The 20,832-nt window shown below is 53.9% G+C and overlaps 2 protein-coding genes across 4 annotated transcripts in view; one reads left to right on the top strand and one right to left on the bottom strand.

Annotated features, from left to right (window-relative positions):
- The first annotated feature begins 7,555 nt into the window (after positions 1-7,555).
- On the top strand, positions 7,556-14,318 carry LOC134499364 (interleukin-1 receptor type 2-like). 3 transcript variants are annotated; one of them, XM_063306059.1, is made up of 6 exons: positions 7,556-7,624; positions 10,511-10,573; positions 11,099-11,158; positions 12,163-12,292; positions 12,463-12,648; positions 14,259-14,317. In XM_063306059.1, the coding sequence occupies exons 1-5, from the start codon at positions 7,606-7,608 to the stop codon at positions 12,632-12,634; spliced, it is 444 nt and encodes a 147-aa protein (XP_063162129.1). In that variant the 5' UTR covers positions 7,556-7,605; the 3' UTR covers positions 12,635-12,648; positions 14,259-14,317. The 3 variants fall into 3 exon arrangements, with proteins under 3 accessions (XP_063162129.1, XP_063162130.1, XP_063162128.1); XM_063306060.1 differs by lacking the exon at positions 7,556-7,624 and having other exon boundaries at positions 10,327-10,573; XM_063306058.1 differs by lacking the exons at positions 7,556-7,624; positions 11,099-11,158 and having other exon boundaries at positions 10,327-10,573; positions 14,259-14,318.
- Positions 14,319-16,129: 1,811 nt separating this feature from the next.
- NUMA1 (nuclear mitotic apparatus protein 1) overlaps positions 16,130-20,832 on the bottom strand; it is a 63,119-nt gene continuing 58,416 nt past the window's right edge. Inside the window, exons 25-26 of the mRNA XM_063306017.1 lie at positions 18,485-18,646; positions 16,130-17,476 (exon numbers count right to left, since the gene is read on the bottom strand). Coding sequence (XP_063162087.1) covers positions 17,453-17,476; positions 18,485-18,646 — 186 coding nt within the window. The 3' untranslated portion in view covers positions 16,130-17,452. The remainder of the gene's footprint in view (positions 17,477-18,484; positions 18,647-20,832) is intronic.

Here is a 20,832-nt window from a genome sequence, read left to right as displayed (position 1 = left end):
ATATGATGAGGCCTGGAACAACTGGAAACTGGCAGTGGTACTTGACAGCTCACCAGGGCATGTATCAACTGTGCAAAAGGGAACCCTGTTCTAGGAAGGGTGAGTCAGAGGGGTGGTGATCCTCAGCCCCTTACGGCACGTGAGCGCCCCACAGAAGGCCCCTGATCTGCCCACGGCCTGCCCCTTGGCTGCTCCTGGCTGGGCAGGAACCTCTGTAATTGCTCCCTGTTGCCACAGCTTTGATTCTGTTTTGTTCTGATTGTGCTGCTCAGAAAAGGCCACATGGAGATGGCATGCGGTAGGAAAGAGAAATCAGCCTGCTCTAGGGCTTTGGCAGCTGCTCTCAAGGAGGAAGAGTCATGAGTTTAAGCTTAGAAGGAAAGATTATTTGTCAGGAGGAGATGACAGACGAGACGGCTCCCTGGTGAAGAGCTGAGGGCAAAGGCGGTGCTCGCGACGTAGCTGCGCCGAAGCGGCACGGATGTCCGGTGGCTGATATGCCCAGAGGCGGAAGGAAAGTTCGGTGCTGCAAAGATTCCGCGTGCATGTTCTTCGTACCTGGAGCCTCAGAACCACGGCGAACCCGATTTTACCTGGGTGGAAAAGTCAAGATTCTGGGGATCAGCAAATGCAGATGGACTGAAATGGGTCACCTCGCGTCAGCTCATCTCAGGAACACAAGAGGACTGTGGAAGAAATTGACCAGCCATCCTTAATAACAGAAGTGCTTCGATACAAGCCCCCCTCCCAATGATATTCTGGTCCAAAGAAATCAATCAGTATTGTAAGGATTCAAGTCTATGTGCCAACCACGGATGCAGCGGAAACCAAAGACGAGCCGTTCTGTAGCAGCTCGCAATTACTAGTCAACCAACACCAGAAAAGAAGGCGTTCCAAGTACGGAGACTGGAAGTAAGGCAGCGTGTGGAATAACAGGAAAGATTGCCCCTGGTGTACAGAACAAGCAGGATGCACATGAACAGTGTACATAGCAAATACCTGAAGTCAGGCTGTCTATACGCTTTGCCAGCAAAGATGGAGAAGCCTTAATTAGTCAGCAACAGCAACCCTGGTAATGAGGCCACAAACGCCTTCTCGTAAAATTGCACCTTAAAAGCGAAGAAAGTAAATAAAATCATTAGACCACATGATACTCCACTGAATTACGTGAAGGTAAGGAGTAGATTTACTGGATGAGATCTGACAAACCAAGTGTCCGAAGGACTCTAGACTGAAATGAGTGGAATCGTTAAAGAGGAAGTGAACAAAAGTATCCCCAAAGAAACAAAGTCTGAAAAAGGGTGTGTGTTTGGGGGAGAAACCGCTGTCTGCCAAAAAGTTAAAAATAGCTGAACAAATGTGGAAAACAAAGGCAGAAGAAAATGTGCTCCATTAAACCCTAAATCTCAGAGAAGAGCAAGAAGCAATGAGGAGTTATATGTGGATACAGGAAGCCAGCGGTTCTCCGACTGGGGCCATGCGGGCATATCCTGGGGGTGATGGAGCCCTTTGTAATGGCTCGTTGGTGAGTCGAGGATCTGGTTTGGGACTGGCGCTGCGAAGAAGATGCCGGTGTCAAATAACAGGGATGGGGGACGGGGGGTTCCGACATCTGAGACCAGGAAAAGGGGAAATCAGGTCCAGCAGTTTAAGAGCCACCGACACAACAGTGCAAAGAACCTGAGAGTAACAGATGAATGGGAAGGACAAGAGATGGATTTAAGGAAATCACAGGAATCAGGAAAACTTAGTATCCTGCGAAACTGGACGTGACACTATCAAAAGAAGAGAAAGATCTCCTGGAGAAAGAAGGCACGAAGAAGAGATCGTGGGGAGGGAGGGATACGCAGGAAGACTGCCGAGAGCTTTTTCCACGGCTTCAGAGACCAGGACGAGAAACTCAGCAAGGCGTCTAAGTTTCAGCTACCCAGATTTCATTTAAATAGGAGGAAAAACTTCCTGATGTTAAGTTCTGTGCAGTAGTGGAACCATCCACCGTTCGATGACGCCCGTCGTTCTCTCTGGCGGAAGAGCACCGGGCCGTTGGTTCCCAGAACAGAACTGCTCTGAGCAAGATGAGGCGTTTTCTCTCTTTCCTTCTCAGATTCCTTCCCCGTCAGCTAAACTCAAGAAATGCCCGAGTTATTTAAGGCGAAAAGAGTAGGCAGATGTCTTAAGTCACCGGCCTGTTCTTGGCGGTATTAATTGACTCGGGGGAAACGATGGTTACGGCCTTTCATCTTGCTTTTCTGGTGCAAAGCATTTTCAAAATGACTGATACTATTATCGATTCTTTATAAGTTGGCTTTTTACTGGAATATCAGAGTGAAATTAATTCTAAGAGCGGGCTAATTCAAGCTGAAAAACATCCACAGTCAGAATGAGAGTGCCTCAGAAAAAATGTGGGTTTACTTGACGTTTTGAGCACGTGTCGGCCTTCCTCTGATGTGCTGCGCTTGCACAGCCTGCCTGCCAAGGCCTAGACCACATTTTCCGTGGCCTCAGCATCATAAGCGGCCTTTCTTCTGCCATGCTGGTTCCCAGTGAATCAGCAACGCCTCTTCCCTGTCTGGGCAGTTCCCTGAAACCAAAGGCTGAAGTGGAGCGGAGGCTCCTCCTTTCCTGAAAAGAGAAGTTTCACAGCTCTGGAAAGGGGCCAGTTCCTGGAAAGAAAACAATGTCCTTTTTGTGAAGCAACTGGCACATCAGCATCTGCCTGAAGCAAATAGATCGTGGAGGGTCACAGAATCCAGTGTGCCTCTCCCAGGGAGCAGGATTTTAAGATCCCACCAACGGAGAACCCCTGGAAACGTAAAGCCTCCTGTCCCAAACCTTCTCTACCTGCAGATCTGAGCTACAAATATCTGGCTGATGCTCTCTTGACTGCCATCTTATGGACATCTGGAGTTTGGCAGCCTAGCAGTGCTAACCCTACCCCAGATCATAGTAACTGAGGTGCATCAAAATCATCAAATCACATTATTTAAGTTCCCAGACCAAAACAAAATACACAGTAGCAGATATAGATATATTAGACAAGCCATGGCCTGTTGGGTCATCGTTTCAGGAGTATTTCCTTACCAGATTCCTCAGGGCCTTCAACAATGGCAGCGCTTCTAATCTACTGGAAACATTCTTAAAAATTCAGGGAGGCCTTCAGAGATGTCTCTGCCTTGGAAGTAGCCCAGGTTGAACTGCACAGCCTGGTCAAACATCAGGAGCTGACTACAGGAAATGTCTTTTGACATTTTGCGTTGTGTCGTAAAAAGTTTTATAAAGTCTGCCAAATTTCTATTCCACAGGAGCCATGGGTCCTGGATTTTGGACACATTCTGTAAGCCCGTTTAAGGTTCTTTAATTCAAAAATTGTTGCCCTATGATGCACCGTTTCACCCAGTTGAAGGTTACAAGCAGACACAAGAGTTTTAGTAGGATATAGATTGCAGCAGTAAAATATAGTTGCAATACCTTTAACTAGGCTACAACTTAACTAATTGCTTGCAATGGCCATAATGTATGCGATTTACCCAGTCAGAGAGACTGAACATAACACTCAGCAGAACGCTGGAAGTCAGAGGCCTAATCGAGGATGATCTACATGTCAGAGGCAGCTCTGGGACTTCCCAAGGACCACCTGAGCAGGGCTGCAGATTTCTCCATGGCCAAGAGAGGGCAGCAAAGTTGGTGTCACCTCTTGGGTGCCATCTGGTGGCCACCCATCTCTCTGCAGCCCAGATCTGGCAGCTCCGCTGGAGGCCTTGTTTGCAAAAGGTGAAGGGTGTATTTTCAGGGCGAGGGGTGAGAAATGGGGCTTTCAGAGAAATACCACAGAGCAATACCTGAGCCATCAAAAGGTGCTTCCTGCTCTGGCTTCCGCTGGCCACATCTCCTCTTCAGCTGCTCCATTTCTCAAGGCCAAAAGCCGCACCCTTGGCCCAAGCTGGGGCTGGACTGGGACCACCAAGAAGCTGTCTGGCACTCTTGTCATGCATGAAGGTGCGCTGTGCGTCTCCCGCATCTCCCTCTGTGGCAATGAAGAGAACAAAAACACCCACTGGGCTTAGCGGGGACCAAATCATGCTTCCTCCCCACCTTCCCAAGGGTGCTGACCGCAGGGTTCTATGCTGGCTGGGAATCCTGGGAGTTGCAGTCCCAACATGTCAAACGGGGCCAGCTGGCAAAAGCAGGACTCTTCAGCAACACCAGGACATGCACCAAAGGCCCCCAGCTTGTCGGTCTCATGGGGTAAACCAGATAGGAATCACAACCAAATGAGTTAATTCTACTTTAATGTAAGGCTACACTGACAGAATCTTGCAAGTCTGAAAGGACACTCCTCCACCCCCACACCACCATTTCTCTTCCAGCCTGAGAAACTGGGGATGGTCCCTTCTGAGCCTCTTGACCTGCCCACTATCCAGCTGCAGGCCAGGCCCTCCCTTATCGGCCTGTTCCCTTGGCAGCATCTCTTGGCCCCTCTCCCAAGGTCTTTCCCACATTACCCCTCCCCACCCAGCTTCTGTTCACTCTCTGGCTTCATTTGTGCAGCAAACTTAAGTGATTAAAGACTAAGTTGTCTGCATTCACACAAGCAGCCCAGCTTCCTTAGTTCTAGCCCTGACTGGGTCTTGCAAACCAGCCCACTTGGGTAGTCTAAAATTCAACAGAAAGTGGGCTAATTCAGCCCCTGGGTTGTCACATTCTAAAAATACAGGTAGTTCTTGACTTACAACCACTCGTTTAGTGACTGTTCACTGTTATGATGGCACTGAAAAAAATGACTTACAATTTGTCCTCACACTTAACAACTGTGGTCACGTAACCAAAATTCGGGCACTTGGCAACCAGCTTGTATTTATGACAGTTGCAGCATCCTGGGGTCACGTGATCGCCATTTGCGACCTTCTCAGCTGGCTTCTGACAAGCAAACTCAATGGGGGAAGCTGGATTTGTTTAATGACCATGTGATTCACTTAACGACAGTGGCAAAAAGGTGGTAAAATTGGACATGGTCACATGATGCCTCACTTAGCGACCACATTGTTTAGTCACTGAAGTTCTTGTCCCAATTGTAGTTGTAAGTTCGCCACTGCCCGACCCTCCACAGCTCCCACCCCATGGAAGCCAGGGGGATAACCATGCTCCAGGGACAATAACGTCACCTTTCTTTTGCTCAGGGCAGCGACTTTGCACCCGCAGCCCTGCTGGGAGGGCCTGTCCAAGAGACCCTGGGAAAGCAGGGGAAACACAGGACCCTTGAGAAAACAGGAACTCAGCCCAGGGGAGGCGGGGAAGCAAGAGAAGGAGCCTTAATTTACTCTAGGTGTAAGTTGAGCCGGCAGGCTCTCACGATTCGTTTCCTGGCCATGCCCACCTTTCCAGAAATCCAGGAAGCTCGGAGGAGGAGAACGCTGTCTGGGGTTGTGTAAGGAAGGTTCATGGAACTGCCACTTCACTTGGAACTGTGACTTTCAGCTTCACTGGGGAACTGAAAATGAATGTGCACAGGGCCTTTCCGCATCAGGGTTTGTGAGCTGTGACTGAGCGATGACTTCAACCGGACCAGCCGGAGCTCCTCCAGAGTGTAATTCCATGATCTGGTTGGTGCCCTGGTTAAGAGCAACTGGCTGTTGCCGTGCTGGCTCACTGGAGGGCAAGAAAAAGGTCCCCGGGATGGTCTTCATCCCCTGCATCTGCTCCAAGGGCTCCAGGAACTCCCACCCTGGGGGGCTCACACCTCCCAGCATCCGCCTTTCCCCACCTTGGGCCCAGATGGAATTCGGGTGGCTGGGGCAGGCACCTGCCCTTAACCCAGGTCCCCTCTGGTTTTCCCTGGCATGGCCTGGCAGAACCTGCGATACCCCGTTCCCATGACTGGACAGTGGCGCCAGATGGACCTTGGCAAACCTCACAGAGCAAGGGAGAGTCAAGCCTGGTCAGAACTTGGATGGGGAACCATCAGGAAATCCTACGGCACTGGGCTAGACTGGGAGAAGGCAGCGCCTAACCCCTGCCCTAAGATTATACGTTGGTGGCCCTGGGGTTACCAGGGCTTGAGGGAGACTTTGCTTTTTTATCTACAGTGAGTGTGGCACCTGGCCAGCTCCAAAAGGAAAGCAGGGTCAGGCCTGGTTAGCACTTGGATGAGAGACCACAAGGAAATCCTTGAGTTGACAGGAGACTGAAAAACATACCAGAAAAAAGCACACCAGTCCTGCATTGTAGCTCAAATGTCCTTGGGGTCAAGCTGAATTCGAGGCATCCTTTTTTCTAACTTATGTCCCCAGGACCTTGTGCTTGTCTCATGGCTAAGAAGACTTGTCCAGCTGTTTGCCAGCCACCTGTTGGGGGAGGCAAAGGGGGTCGGGGCAGTAAGGAGACACAAACTGGATCTCAGGCCAGCCCCCACTAAGGATCATTGGGGGGAAAGTAGCTCCCGGTATTTGAAACAAAAAGAAAAATTCTCTGAGTCTATTGGCTCACCCTACATGACCACACTGTCCTCTCCAGTCAAAATTTATTTGTAAAACTATGGTTAAAACAAGCTGTGGCTAAATGACAGGGAAACCCAGGTTAAATCTGGGCACAACCCCAATAACTGAGGGGCTGGAAAAACTCCTTTCATTGGAGAAGTTGCAATATTGGGGACATTGGTCTAGTGGTTAAGGCACTGGGTGAGAAACCAGGAGACAGGCCTGAAAGCTGGTTGGGTGACCTTGCGCCAGTCACGCTCTCTCAGCCCACGAGCCAATTGGGCGTAGTAGGAGAGTTCTAGTCCCGCCTGAGACACGGAAGCCGGCTGGGTGCCCTTGGGCCGGTCCCTCTCTCTCAGCCCAACCTACCTCCCAGGGTTGTTGTTGTGGGGAAAAGAGGAGGAGGAAGGAGTGTTAGGGATGTTCGCGCCTTGAGTTATTTATAAGAATAATAAAGGTAGGATGGAAAACGAATAAATAAAAAAATTATCAGGAAGCGGGCTAAGTTAGGAAGTCACTCATGGGGTGGAAACAGCCACAGTGGGGTGTAGTGAAGGTGCTGGTTGAGGAACAGGGAGGGCCAGATTCAAGTCCCCACAGCCACAGAGGTTGTTGTGGGGAAAAATTGGAAGACGAATGACACGCGCCACCTTGAGATCTTGGGCAAGAGGCAGCCAGAAGCGAATGAAAGGAATAAATCAGTCCCGGGAAGACCAGCGTCCGGAGGAGCCACGCAGTGAAACGCTCTTCCCGGAGCCGTAGAAGACGGGCAGAGTTGCTTGGGAAGGCAGGCGGCGAGAGCGGCGGATTTTGGCGGGCGGCGGGGAGCAATCCCTGCGGGTTAGAGAAGCCCGGCCACGCGGCAGAGCGGCGGGCCAGGTCGCGGCTTCTCGGGCGGGGCCCGGTGCGACGCGCGGGTCGCCTCGCCTCGCCCGCCGCCCGGCCGGGAAGGTGGTCGGGCGCGGATTCGCGCGCGGGCTCTTCCGGCTGCGGCCGGCGGCGGGAGGGGCTTCCCCGGTGAGTCACCCCGAAACCGGCGAGTTGCAGAATTCCCTCGAAGGCATGGCTATAAAGCGCCCCCGCGCGCCGCCCGCTCCGTCGCCCAGCCTGGCCCCGAGCGAACCAGGGAGCGATGCCGCCTTCGGCCCCCGGTAAGGAACAGCCGCTCCGAGGGGCGCACACCTGGGCCGGGCGCGGAGGCGGGGCTCCACCGGACGGGCCCCGCCTCGCCTGGCCCGCCCGCGGGGCGGCCGCGGAGGTCTGGTCCCGCCGCGGGAGAGGATCGGGGCAGCCGGCCGGGGCCCTGCGGCGCCCGTCCCCCGCCCCGGCGCCGAGAGAGGGGCAACCGGACCGCGCCCCGACCGCCCGGGCGCAGCGGCACGGGAAGCCAGGCTCGGGCGGGTCCGCGGACCGCAGCGACCGAGCCCGCCAGGCAGTTTCCAGCAGGGGATCTCGAGCAACCCCCAGCCCAGGGTTTCTCCTCCTGGGCAACTTTAAGGCTGTGGATTTCCACTCCCAGAACTCCCCAGCCAGCAAGGGTTGAGGACTTGAAGTTCACACGCCTTGAAGTTGCCAAGGTGGCGACCCCCCGGCCTCAAGCCTTGGCACAAGCTGGCAAAGGATTCTCCAGGGTCCCGATCCGCTGGCGCTCCCCGCCATGCAACTGAAGCCTTCGTGGGGACGCTGGCCGGAGCCGGCATTTCAGCCCTGCTAGGCAAGGCCAGCCGTCCTTTCAGTGGGAGGGAGGCAGACGCCTGACCGGCCACGGAAGAACATGAAGCTGCTGGCCCTTGATTTCCCCATTGTGTGCATTTGTGGTGGGATTCCTGCCAAATTGTAGGGATGGAGAAGGGGAGAGGTTTGGCTTGGTTCCAGCCCCCTCTCTCACACAAAGCCAGGATTTTTTAAAATTCAACCAGGCATCTTCATATCCTAAATTATTACAATTTCTCTTTCCACAAGCTTTTAACTGTTTCCATCATTTTAATGCTGGTTTACTCATATTGATTTGGTCCCATTTTATACCGTCCATTTTTTTTTTACTGTGGTAAAGCCACTTTAAGAGTCCAAATAAACAGAAAGGCCAGAAATAACACTCAGTACAGTAATAAGTCAATCTTTTAAATGTGCTTGCCGCAATTGTTTTTAAAATGCGTATCTTTTATTGTTTATGTGTTATACGTTTTAATTAATTCAGTTATAGGTTGAATTTAATTACTGTCCTCTTCAATTAAATTGTTATGCAAGCTGCCCTAGGACACTGAAGGACATCTGATAGTGTGGAGTCCTTGGTGCTCTCTGAGCTTGGTGCTTTGCTTGCAGACGTTTCTTTACCCAATTAGGTAACATCATCAGTGCGAGGGAGGGTGGGGTTTGCTGCCTGTTTATGTTTTATTGTCTCTCTTGATTGGTGTGTAAATGTGGTTTATCTCCATGTGTCTAGATGTGTCTGAGTGCCAGGCTTCCAGGAATTCCCTAGTGTTTTTGGATTTGGCTTGGTCTAGGATGCTCAGATAGGGACGCAGTGGTGCTGCGGGTTAAACCGCTGAGCTGCTGAGCTTGCCGATTGGAAGGTCGGTGGTTCGAATCCGTGTGATGGGGGTGAGCTCCCATTGCTAGTCCCAGCTCCTGCCAACCTAGCAGTCGAAAACATGCCAATGTGAGTAGATTAATAGGTACCGCTTCGGCGGGCAGCTAACGGCGTTCTGTTTAGTCATGCCGGCCACATGACCACGGAGGAAGTGTCTACAGACAAACGCCGGCTCTTCGGCTTTGAAACGGAGATGAGCACTGCCCCCTAGAGTCGGACACGGCTGGACTTAATGTCAAGGGAAACCTTTACCTTTACCTAGGATGCTCAGAGTTTCCCAGTCAAAACTCTGGTGGAGTCTGTCCATGGTTTGTGAGATGTGTTCTGCTGTTTTTGTTCCCTTCCTAGCTTTTTATTGTCTCTTTTGAAAAAGATAAAAGGGCATCTGGTGAGGCTTGACTGGGGATTTTATTATTTTGCTTATGTATTATTTTAGAACATATATAAGGCCATCCAATTCTAAACAACAGTGGGTGGTGTAAGGTAAAAACAATCCAAGAATACCGCGAAAAATCCAAGCATCCAGAATAATATTTCCCAGGCTTGTGACTTTCGATCTCCAGAATCACCCAGCCATCATTGCCATTGCTGAGAATTCTGGGAGTTGAAGTCCACACATCTGAAAGTTGCCACGGTTGGGGAACACTGGTCCGGAAGACGAGCGGCCCTTTGAAAACAACCAAACACACAGGACCCACCACTCACCTACCCAATGCCTGGGGGAAGAGCCACGCGTTCAGGACTCCCTTAAACGTGGCCAGGACAGGGACCAGATGTCTCTCGGAGGGAAGATGCTGTTCCAGAGGGCAGGGGCTGCAACCAGGCAGACCTGGTCTGCAAAAATGGAGCCAACCTGGAGCGCAGCAGACGTTGCAAGAATTGGCTGTGATGCTGGGCAGCCTTCTTCCCCTGGAGACATTGCATTTTGATGGGCAGAGGGTGGAATCCTAACCATGCGAGTTCCCAGAGACTGACTTCTCTGTCAGTGTTGCAGCTGAGTCCATGGAGGGACAGATTCTCCTGCCCTCCTGTTCGGAGGAGAGGGAAAGTGACTCTGGGCACACTCTGTGGGCCCTGTCTCTGGAGGTCTCTGGCCCCCCACATAGCAGGCTCGATCCCTGATGCCAGGCAGCCGGCGGGGCCTTCCTGCCCTAAGAGGGGCCAGCACCCTGAGACCCATCAGGAGGGAGCTGGGGCAGAGCTTTTAAACTGACCTGGGGCTCTGAAACCAGGCTGGCTCCAATCTTCCCTTCTTGTGGGGGTGGTCCCATTTCATCACCCCATTTTGGACAAGCCATCACAAGCACTTCCGGGGGTCAAAGGCAGCAGGCCGTGTGCAGGCACAGCCCCTCCATGCCCCCTGGGGAAGAAGCCCCTCGCTCTCCTCCAAAAAGCAGCCTGGAGGCAGCGGCTGCAGGCCCCACTGATCTCCCCCTTCTCTTTCCAGATGCCCGGCCCCTCGCTGGCTGCCTCCTGCTGACTCTGCTTTGCGTGTCCACCTCCACCCAAGGTAGGGCCACGGGGTCGCCCGGAGGGATTGCCCCCTGCCGAGCCGGACACCGGGGTGAATCTGGACCCGACCCCCACCCAGTCCTTGGCAAGGCACGAAGCCAAGCTCTGCAGTCAGTGCCTGGGAGCCCCTTTCCCACCAACCAAAGTAGCTACAAGGCATCAGGTGCTGAGAGGAGCGAGGCTCTTCTAGGGTTTAAATAGGGACGAGGGAGGGAGGGAGGGACAGGGCGGTTATGCACCACAGGGGCAGGCTCCAGGACAGACGGCAATCCAGATCCTCCGTCAGTCCAGCCCCTCCACGCACTGGATAAAGTGCTTTACCGCTCACACAAGCGCCTGCCTTTTCATAAGAGGGGTGTCGGAAAAGGGGCTCCCAGGCCCCTCCTGGTTTCTGCTGTCCCACAGACTTCAGACACAAAGACTTGACACAGCCCTTCTCCTGCAGGAGTCCTAGAGGGGGGAGCCTGGGGGGGACGTGGGTTGTCACATCACCGAGCCCCAATCAACCCTGCTCTCTTTTCAGCTCCAGCAGCAAAAACGAGGTCGCACATCTCCTCCGCTCTCCAGCACAGGCCTTCCATCGGTGAGCCCCGCCAGGGTCTGCAGGCAGAGAGGGAGGGTTGGGTGCGGGGGGGGGGGGCTCAATCCGAGCAAGCTGGGTCTGGTTGAAGGAGGGCGGGGGGGGGGCTGCTCCAGTACCAGCAAGGCTTCCTTCCCCACCCTTTGGGGTTGCCCAGCACCCAACATCAGCCTCTCCCTTGCACATAGAGGCACCCCCAAAGGCTGGATAGCAACAGGCAGGAACCTTCCACCTCTGTGAAGCTTCCAGGAAGATCTATTTGTCCAAGGAAAATTGCCCCAAAGCTCAGCACATGTGCAGAGAGGTCTGGCCCTTTGCGTGGTCCTGAGAAAGCATTAGAAGTTCACCCCCAAGAAGGGGGCCCAGCTGCAGCCTGAGGGAGAGGGGCTCTGTCTTTATGAATGAGGGGGCAGCCTGGTGCCCTTTAAAGAGCATCAGCCTGGTGAGGTGGACTTCAGTGACCTGGAGCCCCGCTCCAAGGAAGGGCTGCTGGTCGCAGACCTACTGGTCCTCCTGGTGCCTCTTGATTCCTTCTGATGCAGCTAGGTGAGCCCCCTCCTGCTTGATGCACGTTGGGGAAGCCAACAAATGCCTCTTTGGCCCTTGCCGGACCCACCTTAGACCCTTGAGAGGGTGGGAGAAGACAGTAGCGACAGATTCCCTGTGAATCCAAGCAGAGTTTCCACGTTCAGAGGCAAATGCCTCCATGTGTTGGGCAAGCAGGGGCTGGATCATTAAGGAATCTCAGGTAGCCCCACCTTGGACCCCCGTCTGTGCTTTTCCATTGCACACACTTAAATCCACAGGAAGCAGCTTAGTGGTGTGGTTGGGAGGACGCTCCACTTCTGGGGGAGGGATTGCAGGGTGGCAGGTCTACTGTGCGACGGCCGTGATACCCTCTCCTGATCAACTGGGTGGGGTCTCAGGGAGGAGGCTAAGTGGCATCTGTGTTTCTTTTGACTCCTCCATGGATGAACAAACGCAATGCTTTTCCTTCTTGCTCTCAGGGCAGAAGTTTCATGTCCCCTGCAAGGGCTATACCATTTTCCCAGAGAGTGGCATCATGTACTGGCTAGCTAATAGTACTTTTGTGGACAAGCTGTACCCGGATGGATCAGTGAAGGAAGAGGCCACCATGTGAGTAAATGCTGAAGCTTTTAACCCAGAGAGACCTAAATTCCCCGCCATTCTTCCAAAGACCCCCGTGACATTCTCAGGACTCTCAGATGCCCGACCTCTAATCCCCATGATGGTTGTGCTAGTTGCCTTTGTTCTTCCTCAGCTCCTTTTGTGCTCATTTCCCACAGAGAGAAAGACCGAGATCTGACCCGGGAGCTGATCTTCAACTCCTTCAAGGAGCAGGACTTCCACACGAAATTCGAGTGCATCGTCCTTGATCCCTCAGGCGTAGTTCGGAAGGTCATCAAGTGGGACTATCAGGATGCAAAAGGGGGCGGAGGCCGAGCACCACGAGACTAGCGGGAGAGCGCAAGGTGAGGGAATGCTCGGTCTCCAAGGTGCCAACACCCTTCCACCTCAGAGAGGTGTTGATCGTGCAAATTTCATGGCCCACATAAGGATCACATAGAAGCTGAAGTGCTGAGAATTCCATTGGAACCTGGCTTTGGTGGACCGGGCAAAAGTTATTTATTTGATTTTCTATCCCACCTTTATTATCTTTATAAATAACTCAAGGCGGCAAACATCCCTAACACTCCTTCCTCCTCCTCTTTTCCCCACAACAGCAACCCTGTGAGGTGAGTTGGGCTGAGAGAGGGGGACTGGCCCAAGGGCACCCAGCCAGCTTTTGTGCCCAAGGCAGGATTAGAACTCACAGCCTCCTTGTTTCTAGCCTGGCGCCTTAACCACTAGTAAACACCAATCCCACTCAGTATCCCTGAGGATGGATCCATCGCTCAGTACCCTGGGTCTGGAAAAGGTGGTTGCCCTTGCCAAGCAAGGGCATCAATGCAAGTCCTCTGAATACCTAGACTCCCTGACCAGCGGTGCCCTCAAGAGCAGGGGTCCCACTTTGCCCTTTCAATTAAAATAAGGCAAGAGACCAAAGAACAGGGCTGTGGACCCAACACGCTCCTCTGAGAAGCCCACAGGTGGCATGTGAGATCCAGGCTTCCCAGCACTGGAGGGGGGAAGGCAACCTCTAATTTCACAGTTACAACAGTGGAACAGCACGTTTATATAATGTCTCCCCCCAACTGCACGTATGCACACCCCCCCAGCCTCTCATCCTGCTGGATGTAACAGATGGTCCTCATGACAGCTTTCTGCTCCCCTTTTAAAAGCCACCCAAGTTGGCAGGGGCCGTCTGGGGCCAGCATTTCCCTTCACTTGTTTTGTTGAGGACGGCTCTTTCAGCCATCCCAAATCTCACACACACGCACCCTTGGTTCCTTGGACAAGCCAGGTTCCCATGTAATATTGCAACAGTGAAAAGCATCTTCCTCTCCCCCTTTTCCGCAGTCCTTGATTTCTTGCCCCACCACCACCACTCATTTATCTTTTTTATATGCTAACCCCACCCCACCCCACCCCACCCTTACTCTTGCATTCCAGCACCCCTTTTAGGGCCTGGGGACCAGGTCTTTTCTCCCAAAAGGACATTGTAAGGTTAAACCCTCCAACAAGAATTCAAGAGGGCAAAATCCATTTTCAGGGATCGCTGCCTGAAAATGGAACGGGCCTTTCCCATCTGCAGCCAAGCTGGCAACCCAGGTGGCAATTTGACCCCTGGGCCCACCACTCCAAGAAAGGAGCTTCACCCAAGAGGCGGCGCACGCAGGGCAGCCCACTGCCCCCTTCCCCACCACCTCTGGCAGCCTTCCCCCCGCTTTGGCAGACCAGCATTGGTCGGCTCTGGGCTGCTGCTGCGGTGGCTCCATAGGGATGGCAGTCTTGGTGGCCTTGACCTTTCAGACCGCCTGAAGTCCATCTTGGTGCTACTTTATTCCTTCTACCAGAACAGAGCAGTCCAGACTGTCTTCGTGCCCCAGAGAACTAGCAAGCCCTGGAAAGGGAAAACCAGCTGCATTCAAGTATGATGATTGATGGCACCAACCCCCCCCCCCATTTCGTGGCTCCCAAGGGACAAGAGGCTACAGGACAGGAGTGGACGCAGGAGGACAGTCACTTTGGCTTCGCTGGGTCCTTTCAGCAACCTTCTTTCTCCCCCGTCCCCAATTGCTCCATCAGCTGAAGGCCTTGCCAAGATGGGGGAATACGCTGGTCTAATAGAGTGATTTCACTGGAAGACTGGGGAATAAAGTCCCCCAAAAGGGAAGGGGAAAAAAAAAAAGACAACCCGATGAGCAAAAGTTATTTTGAGGATTTTAAACAGCTGTTCCCCGCATATCCAGAGTCCCCCATTCCATTTCCCCCCACTGACTTGTGCATTTGTACCAGTGTATTTTGCAGCATCACTGGAAAAACTGGGGAGCTGGCAAGAGATTCCTGGAAAGACTGCAAAAGTGGTCAGAGACACAATCGGAGGTCTATGGCTTAATCCCCCTCCCCAGAGGGTCTGGCTTTCCTTTGACTTGCATCCCATTTTGGTGCAAAGAAGGAAAGTTACAAATGCTTGAAAAGCCCAGGTTGCAAAAGGATGTCGCTCCAGAAGTTCTCTGTTTCTGTAAAATGTTTCATCTCCTCCTTGCCACGTTCATATCATTCAGATTAAAAAACGGAAATCTAAGGGCCATGATGTTCTTTGTTTTAATGCTAGCTAAGAGGGGGGTGAAGCTAGTTTTCCCAAATGATGGTTCAAAATTGGCAACAAGCAGGGGTAAACCACCTCCCTCCCAGCAGCTTTAGCGATGCCCTGAGCAGGGGTTTCTTTGTGGCCCTTCCCCAGCTCTCCTGTTCACACCTGCACCCCTTTGAGCAGCCATGTTCTGGAGCCCCTCTGGGACGGCAGCTCCGGAACGGGGTGTGTGTGTGTGTTTCCCTGTGCCCCCTTCCCCCGGGAGAGAACCCCTGGGGCTCCACGCTCCTCCGCCCTCCGGATTCTCCCCGATGGCGGGTCCAGGGCAGCCCTGTCCCCCCGGCTCAGGAGCTCCGCTTGCTGAAGAAATCTTTATTGTGTAAAGCTTCACAATATTCCCATCAAAACTTTTTCTAGTATTCTCTCCCCTCTTTGGAAAAGCCGTTTTCCTAAGTTGCCCCTGATGACCTCTGGAGGTCCTTTTAGCCAACCCTTTTGTCGTCGGCATGAAACACGGTCTGCTTGCACAAACCAGCCAGGCGGTTTCCCTCGGGTCTTGGGCCAGGCCCAGGGGAGGTCAACAATTGAGAAGGTTTGTCACCTTGCCAAGACCACAAACGAGACATCTAAAGCTGGTCAGACTAGACCAGAGTTCCTCAACCTTAGCAACTTTTAAGATGTGTGGACTTCAACTCCGAGAATTCTGGGAGTTGGAAGTCCACCCATCTTGAAGTTGCCCCGGTTGGGAAACCCTGGACCAGACCTTGAGCAAGAACATTCAGCTTTGCTCACGTGACTTCGCCAGCTGAAGATTATGAAAGCCATTCCTTAAATATCTCATACGAGGCTCCTGTATACCCTTCAGAGCCTGCAAATGGAGAAGCCGTTTTTCTATGCTTTGTCCTAGCTCTGCCTGATTGAAAGAGCCTCTCCGGACCCTTAGCGCGTAGAGGCAAATGTCTGTTGCCACAGCTGCGGTGCCATCCACAGACACTCCTCTCCTTCCATTCAAGGCCTGAGAAAGGTTCCTGAGAGGGAACTTGCTCGCAGCTGCGCTCTGCATAAGCGCAAGAGACCTTTCTTGCTGGCCGGGCCACCGGCCTTGCGCTGCAGGTCAGACCTGCTCCTTGCACCCCTCTGCCTGGTCCTCGAACACCACAACTGAGGCCACCAAGTCCCAGCCCCACAGACCCCAACGGGTCGGGCTTCTAAGGAGGCGGGAAGAGAATCACGGAGAGCCGCCACCAGACCGCTACTGGGAGAAAAATACCGTTTATTTACAAGTAGAAACATTATTTAAAATGACACATTTGATTGCTAAAGTCTCTACGAAGGCGAGTAGTAGAGGGTTGCAAGCAGGGGAGGCCCTTGGGCAGTGCCCCCCACCCCGGCCCGGGAGCCTTCCTCTGCCAGGGCCTCCCCGGCACCATAGGGAGGGCAGGGCCCCTCGGGCAGCCCCTGTGTGGGGAGAGCACGTCAGCCTGGGCCAGGGAGCTCTCCTGCGGAGGAGCAGCAGCAGAAGCCCTCCCTCCAGGCCTGGGGCCCACCCCCCACCCAGCTAGCAACACTCCTTCGCCAGCCCCCGGACCCAAAGAGGGCAGCCCCGCGGCTTCTGGGTGATGCTCAGCTGTGACCACGGGGCTGGCGCAGAAGCACGCCCCATCAGATGTCCCACCCAGGGTCACTCCTGACCCCGACAGCGAAAGGCTCACCACCCACCTGCTCTGGGTGAGCTTCTGGCAGCGCCCCCATGGCTCCCCGACCTGGAACCCCCCCAGCCCCAACCCAGGCTCTGCAGAGCGCAACACAAAGCAACGTGGCTAAGTAAAGCTGCCAGAGAAAGAGAGGTGTGTGCCCAAGCCCTTCCCACCCCTCCTCTAAGGAATGGTGGCAGGGCCCCCTTCCCCTGCGAGGGCACGATCTCCCAGCGCCCAGGCAAGGCTGGCACTGCTAGGAAGCAGGCGCGGCAGAGGGACCCCCTTCACTCCCTGCCCCATCTCTTGCCCGGCAGCTGAGCCTTCCCGGAAGCGCAGGGAGCCGAGAGGAAAGAGAAACGCTGCAAGGGGAGCATTAACACAAGGGAGGAGCCCCCCCAAGGCCTTGAGACACCAACCCCTGGCACAAGGGGCTCTTCCTCGGCCAGTAGGAAAGGCCGAGCTTCGTGCGAGGAGGCCGCTGGCAGAAAAGGCCGGTGAGATTTCTTTGGGACGCACTTCGGGGCTTCCGGCCGTGGGCCAATCATACCTCGATTCCGGGGGCAAAGGCTGGCACAGGGACGGGGCCTGCCATAGTCTGGGGAGTGCCCCAATTCCCCAGGGCAAGAGGGGCAAGGAGAGGAAGGCACACATGCTCACGAAGGCTGTGAACAGGAGGCCACCCCTTCTCCACCCATGCGGGGACGGGGTGGGGGCGGAAGGGGCCTCCGGGCGAGAAGGTGCTGCTCCTGGGCCTCCTCCAGGCAGGAGACAGGCTGCAGGGGGACGCGGGTGGTGGCAGCGGCAGAGAAGCATCGGCCCCTCGCTCCCCTTCCTCCAGGGAGGGATGGTGCGTGGCGGAGTCGGCAGCCGGAGACCAGGGCGTTAATTCGGCGACTTGGAGCTGGCCTGCAGGAGAGGAGGAGGCACTGGTGGGGGTGGGCCGCCCATCTGGGCTGCTGGGGTGGGGGGAGGAGTGGGGGAGCCCGGCAGCAGGGCAGGGCAAGCCTCGGGCAAATTCTGCTGCCCACCCCCCCCCAAGAAGTGGAGGGGGGCAGCGCAAAGGCCCAGCCACAGACCAGCCTGGCGAGGGAACCTCGGGAAACCCACAGCCACAACGGACTGCGGCAAATCAGCAAGCGTGTATCAGAAGAGAACCGTCTCTCACGCACACAGACACCCCCTATGACCCCCAGTGCTCTGGTGCTTAAATCCAGACACCAGCACACCACGTGGGAGAGAAAGGAGAGGACCAGTGCGTGCGCCTCTGCTGCGCCCCGACAGGAAAGGTGCATGCAACACTGCAGGGCCGGGCAGGCGCGCACTTGCCTGCTGTGGCCGCCCCTGAGACCTGTGGAAGCAAGTGATGTTCAGGAGGGCCTGATTTTGGGGGGCGGGGGACATCCCTGGTCCACAGGCCCAAATTGGGCAGCTGAGAGCAGGAGGAGGAGGAGAAAAAGAACCCAGCCCAGCTCGGAAACCCGGGTTTGTCTTGGGGGAGGAGAACGAGGAGCCTCCCGCAACACCTTCTCTTGCCGTCTGGCAGAGGCTGAATCCACTGCTCCCCCCCTTCTCTGTCACCCTGGCACTGGGCCCCCTCCTCCTCCGTCTGCTGAGCTGGAGTTTCCCCTCCCCCACCAAATGGCCAAGCCCCTGTTGAGAGGCTGCTCTCCATCAAGAGGAAGGAGAAAGACCATGTTCTTTTCTTGCCCGATTAACTCTATACTTGCGTGTTTTGTTAGAATGTTGATTAAACACACACACACACACCCAAACGTGGCTCGGCAGAACATCCAGCAAAATGCACCTTCGGCTCAGATCTGGAGCTAGGATGTGGCGGGGAGGGTGGGCCATGGAGGGCTACAACGGGAAACGCACCAAGCAGGGCAACATGGGGCTCCGCCCCCCCCCCCTTACCTTGCCCTTCGAAGTCGCAGCTGTCCTGGGAGACCTCCGGCTGCCACCTCGGGGGGAGCTTTTAGGAGTCACCTTCCGATTGGCCCCACGGCGCAAGAGGCTGTTCCCCAGTTTCTTCGGTGTGTTCAGAATGCTGAACGCCAGCGACTGACGCCTCTCAGGCTGGGGAGAGGGGGGACAGCACATTATTCTTTATCGTTAGGCCACGTGTGGAAGGAAAGAGAAGATGGCCAGCAGCAGATGGATGCACTCAATTACAGGTAGTCCTCACTTAACAACCATTCGTTTAGTGATGGTTTGGACTTAGAACGGTGCTGGGAAAAAAACAACTTACAACGTGTAAGGAACTGAGGAGCCTTATGATGAAGGTGAAAGAAGAAAGTGCAAAAGCTGGTTTGCAGCTAAACCTCAAAAAAACCAAGATTATGGCAACCAGCTTGATTGATAACTGGCAAATAGAGGGAGAAAATGTAGAAGCAGTGAAAGACTTTGTATTCCTAGGTGCAAAGATTACTGCAGATGCTGACTGCAGCCAGGAAATCAGAAGACGCTTAATCCTTGGGAGAAGAGCAATGATAAATCTCGATAAAATAGTGAAGAGCAGAGACATCACACTGACAACAAAGGTCCGCATAGTCAAAGCAATGGTGTTCCCCGTAGTGACATATGGCTGCGAGAGCTGGACCATAAGGAAGGCTGAGCGAAGGAAGATCGATGCTTTTGAACTGTGGTGTTGGAGGAAAATTCTGAGAGTGCCTTGGACTGCAAGAAGATCCAACCAGTCCATCCTCCAGGAAATAAAGCCAGACTGCTCACTTGAGGGAATGATATTAAAGGCAAAACTGAGGTACTTTGGCCACATAATGAGAAGACAGGACACCCTGGAGAAGGTGCTGATGCTGGGGAGAGTGGAGGGCAAAAGGAAGAGGGGCCGACCAAGGGCAGGGTGGATGGATGATATTCCAGAGGTGACGGACTCGTCCCTGGGGGAGCTGGGGGTGTTGACGACTGACAGGAAGCTCTGGCGTGGGCTGGTCCATGAAGTCACGAAGAGTCGGAAGCGACTGAACGAATAAACAACGTGTCCTCACACTTGCAACCTCACACTTACATCCCCTCAGCATTGTGATTGTGATTTTGGGTGCTTGGTCGTATTTATGACCATGGCAGTGTCCCATAGTCACACGACTGCCATTTTCAACCTTCCTGGCTGGGTTTTGGCAAACAAAATCAATGGGGAACTGTGTGGTTCACTTAATGCCTGTGGTGATCCGCTTAACAATTGCTTCAAAAAAGGTTGTAAAATTGAGTTGGATTCGCTTAATGACTGCTTCGCTTAGCAACCAAAATTCCAGTCCCAATTGTGATAGTTAAGCAAGGACTACCTGTACAGATGTGTTGGCCACACCGTTGGAAGATCTGAAGGACCAGGCTGAGGATAGAGCCTCCTGGAGAAATCTACACAGTTGCTATGAGCCAACACCACCTTGATGGCACATGATCAATCAATCAATCAATCAATCAATCAATCAATCAATCTTGCTCAGAGCCATCAAGGTTCATCCTAGGGGACTTTTCCCCAGGTATTTCTCAGTTACAACCATCCTGTTGAAGCAGCTACAGAGACCAGCAGAGCGTCACAGACCCAGAAGATCAACCCCACATCAAGAACAGACTGTGGGGATGGAGGCAAGGAGCCAAGCCTCTTGGCCAGGCGGGGATCTCCTTGGGCAACCGCCCTGCAGGGCCCAGTGATGCCAGCCCCTATGCCAGCATTTCTCCACCGTGGCAACTTTAAACCGTGTGGACTCCATGCTGGCTGGGGAATTCTGGAAGTTGAAGTCCACACGGTTTAAAGTTGCCAAGGTAGAGAAATGCTGCCCTACACCAAGGGAAGGCCTGCTTGGTGGCCCCTTTGTCAGGAATGCCCCACTGGGCTTCATGCCAAACCAACCAGGGAATCTCTGCGCAAAACAGTACATGGGCCCAAATCTGGTCCTGCACGTCTGCCTCCAAAACCTGGGGGGCAGGGGGCCATCCCCCCAAAGGGATTGTAGTCCCTGCAAAGTAAACCCACTGGGAGGAGGTTGAATGCTGCCTCTCCAAGACAGCACCCTCCTCCAAGGAGCACTGTGTCCCACATGGCCAGTCTCAGCCGTCACCCAGAGCTGCTTCCGCCATTTTCATAAGCTTGTTCCCACAATCCCCCTCCACCTTTGCTTCCTTGTCTTACAGAGAAAAAAGCTTAAGTTCAAAGGAAACCTAACCCTGCCCACCAGAAGCCTCTTCCTCACCCTCACTGTGAATTCTTCCTGAACGCAAGTGGAATTCAATTAGCCAGAAATTGA

This window comes from Candoia aspera, chromosome 5, assembly GCF_035149785.1.
Source record: "Candoia aspera isolate rCanAsp1 chromosome 5, rCanAsp1.hap2, whole genome shotgun sequence".
NCBI classification, from domain to species: Eukaryota; Metazoa; Chordata; class Lepidosauria; order Squamata; family Boidae; genus Candoia; species Candoia aspera.
The sequence above is the reverse complement of the archived record's forward strand: the minus strand, read 5'-3'. Positions and strand labels throughout refer to the sequence as shown.

Bases quoted from the DNA above. Each gene is read 5' to 3' on its own strand.
- LOC134499364 (XM_063306060.1), top strand. From the start codon at position 10,417: ATGCCCCCTGGGGAAGAAGCCCCTCGCTCTCCTCCAAAAAGCAGCCTG. The intron at 11,159-12,162 runs GTGAGCCCCGCC...TCTTGCTCTCAG, and splicing joins CCAGCACAGGCCTTCCATCG to GGCAGAAGTTTCATGTCCCC. The intron at 12,293-12,462 runs GTGAGTAAATGC...CATTTCCCACAG, and splicing joins GTGAAGGAAGAGGCCACCAT to AGAGAAAGACCGAGATCTGA.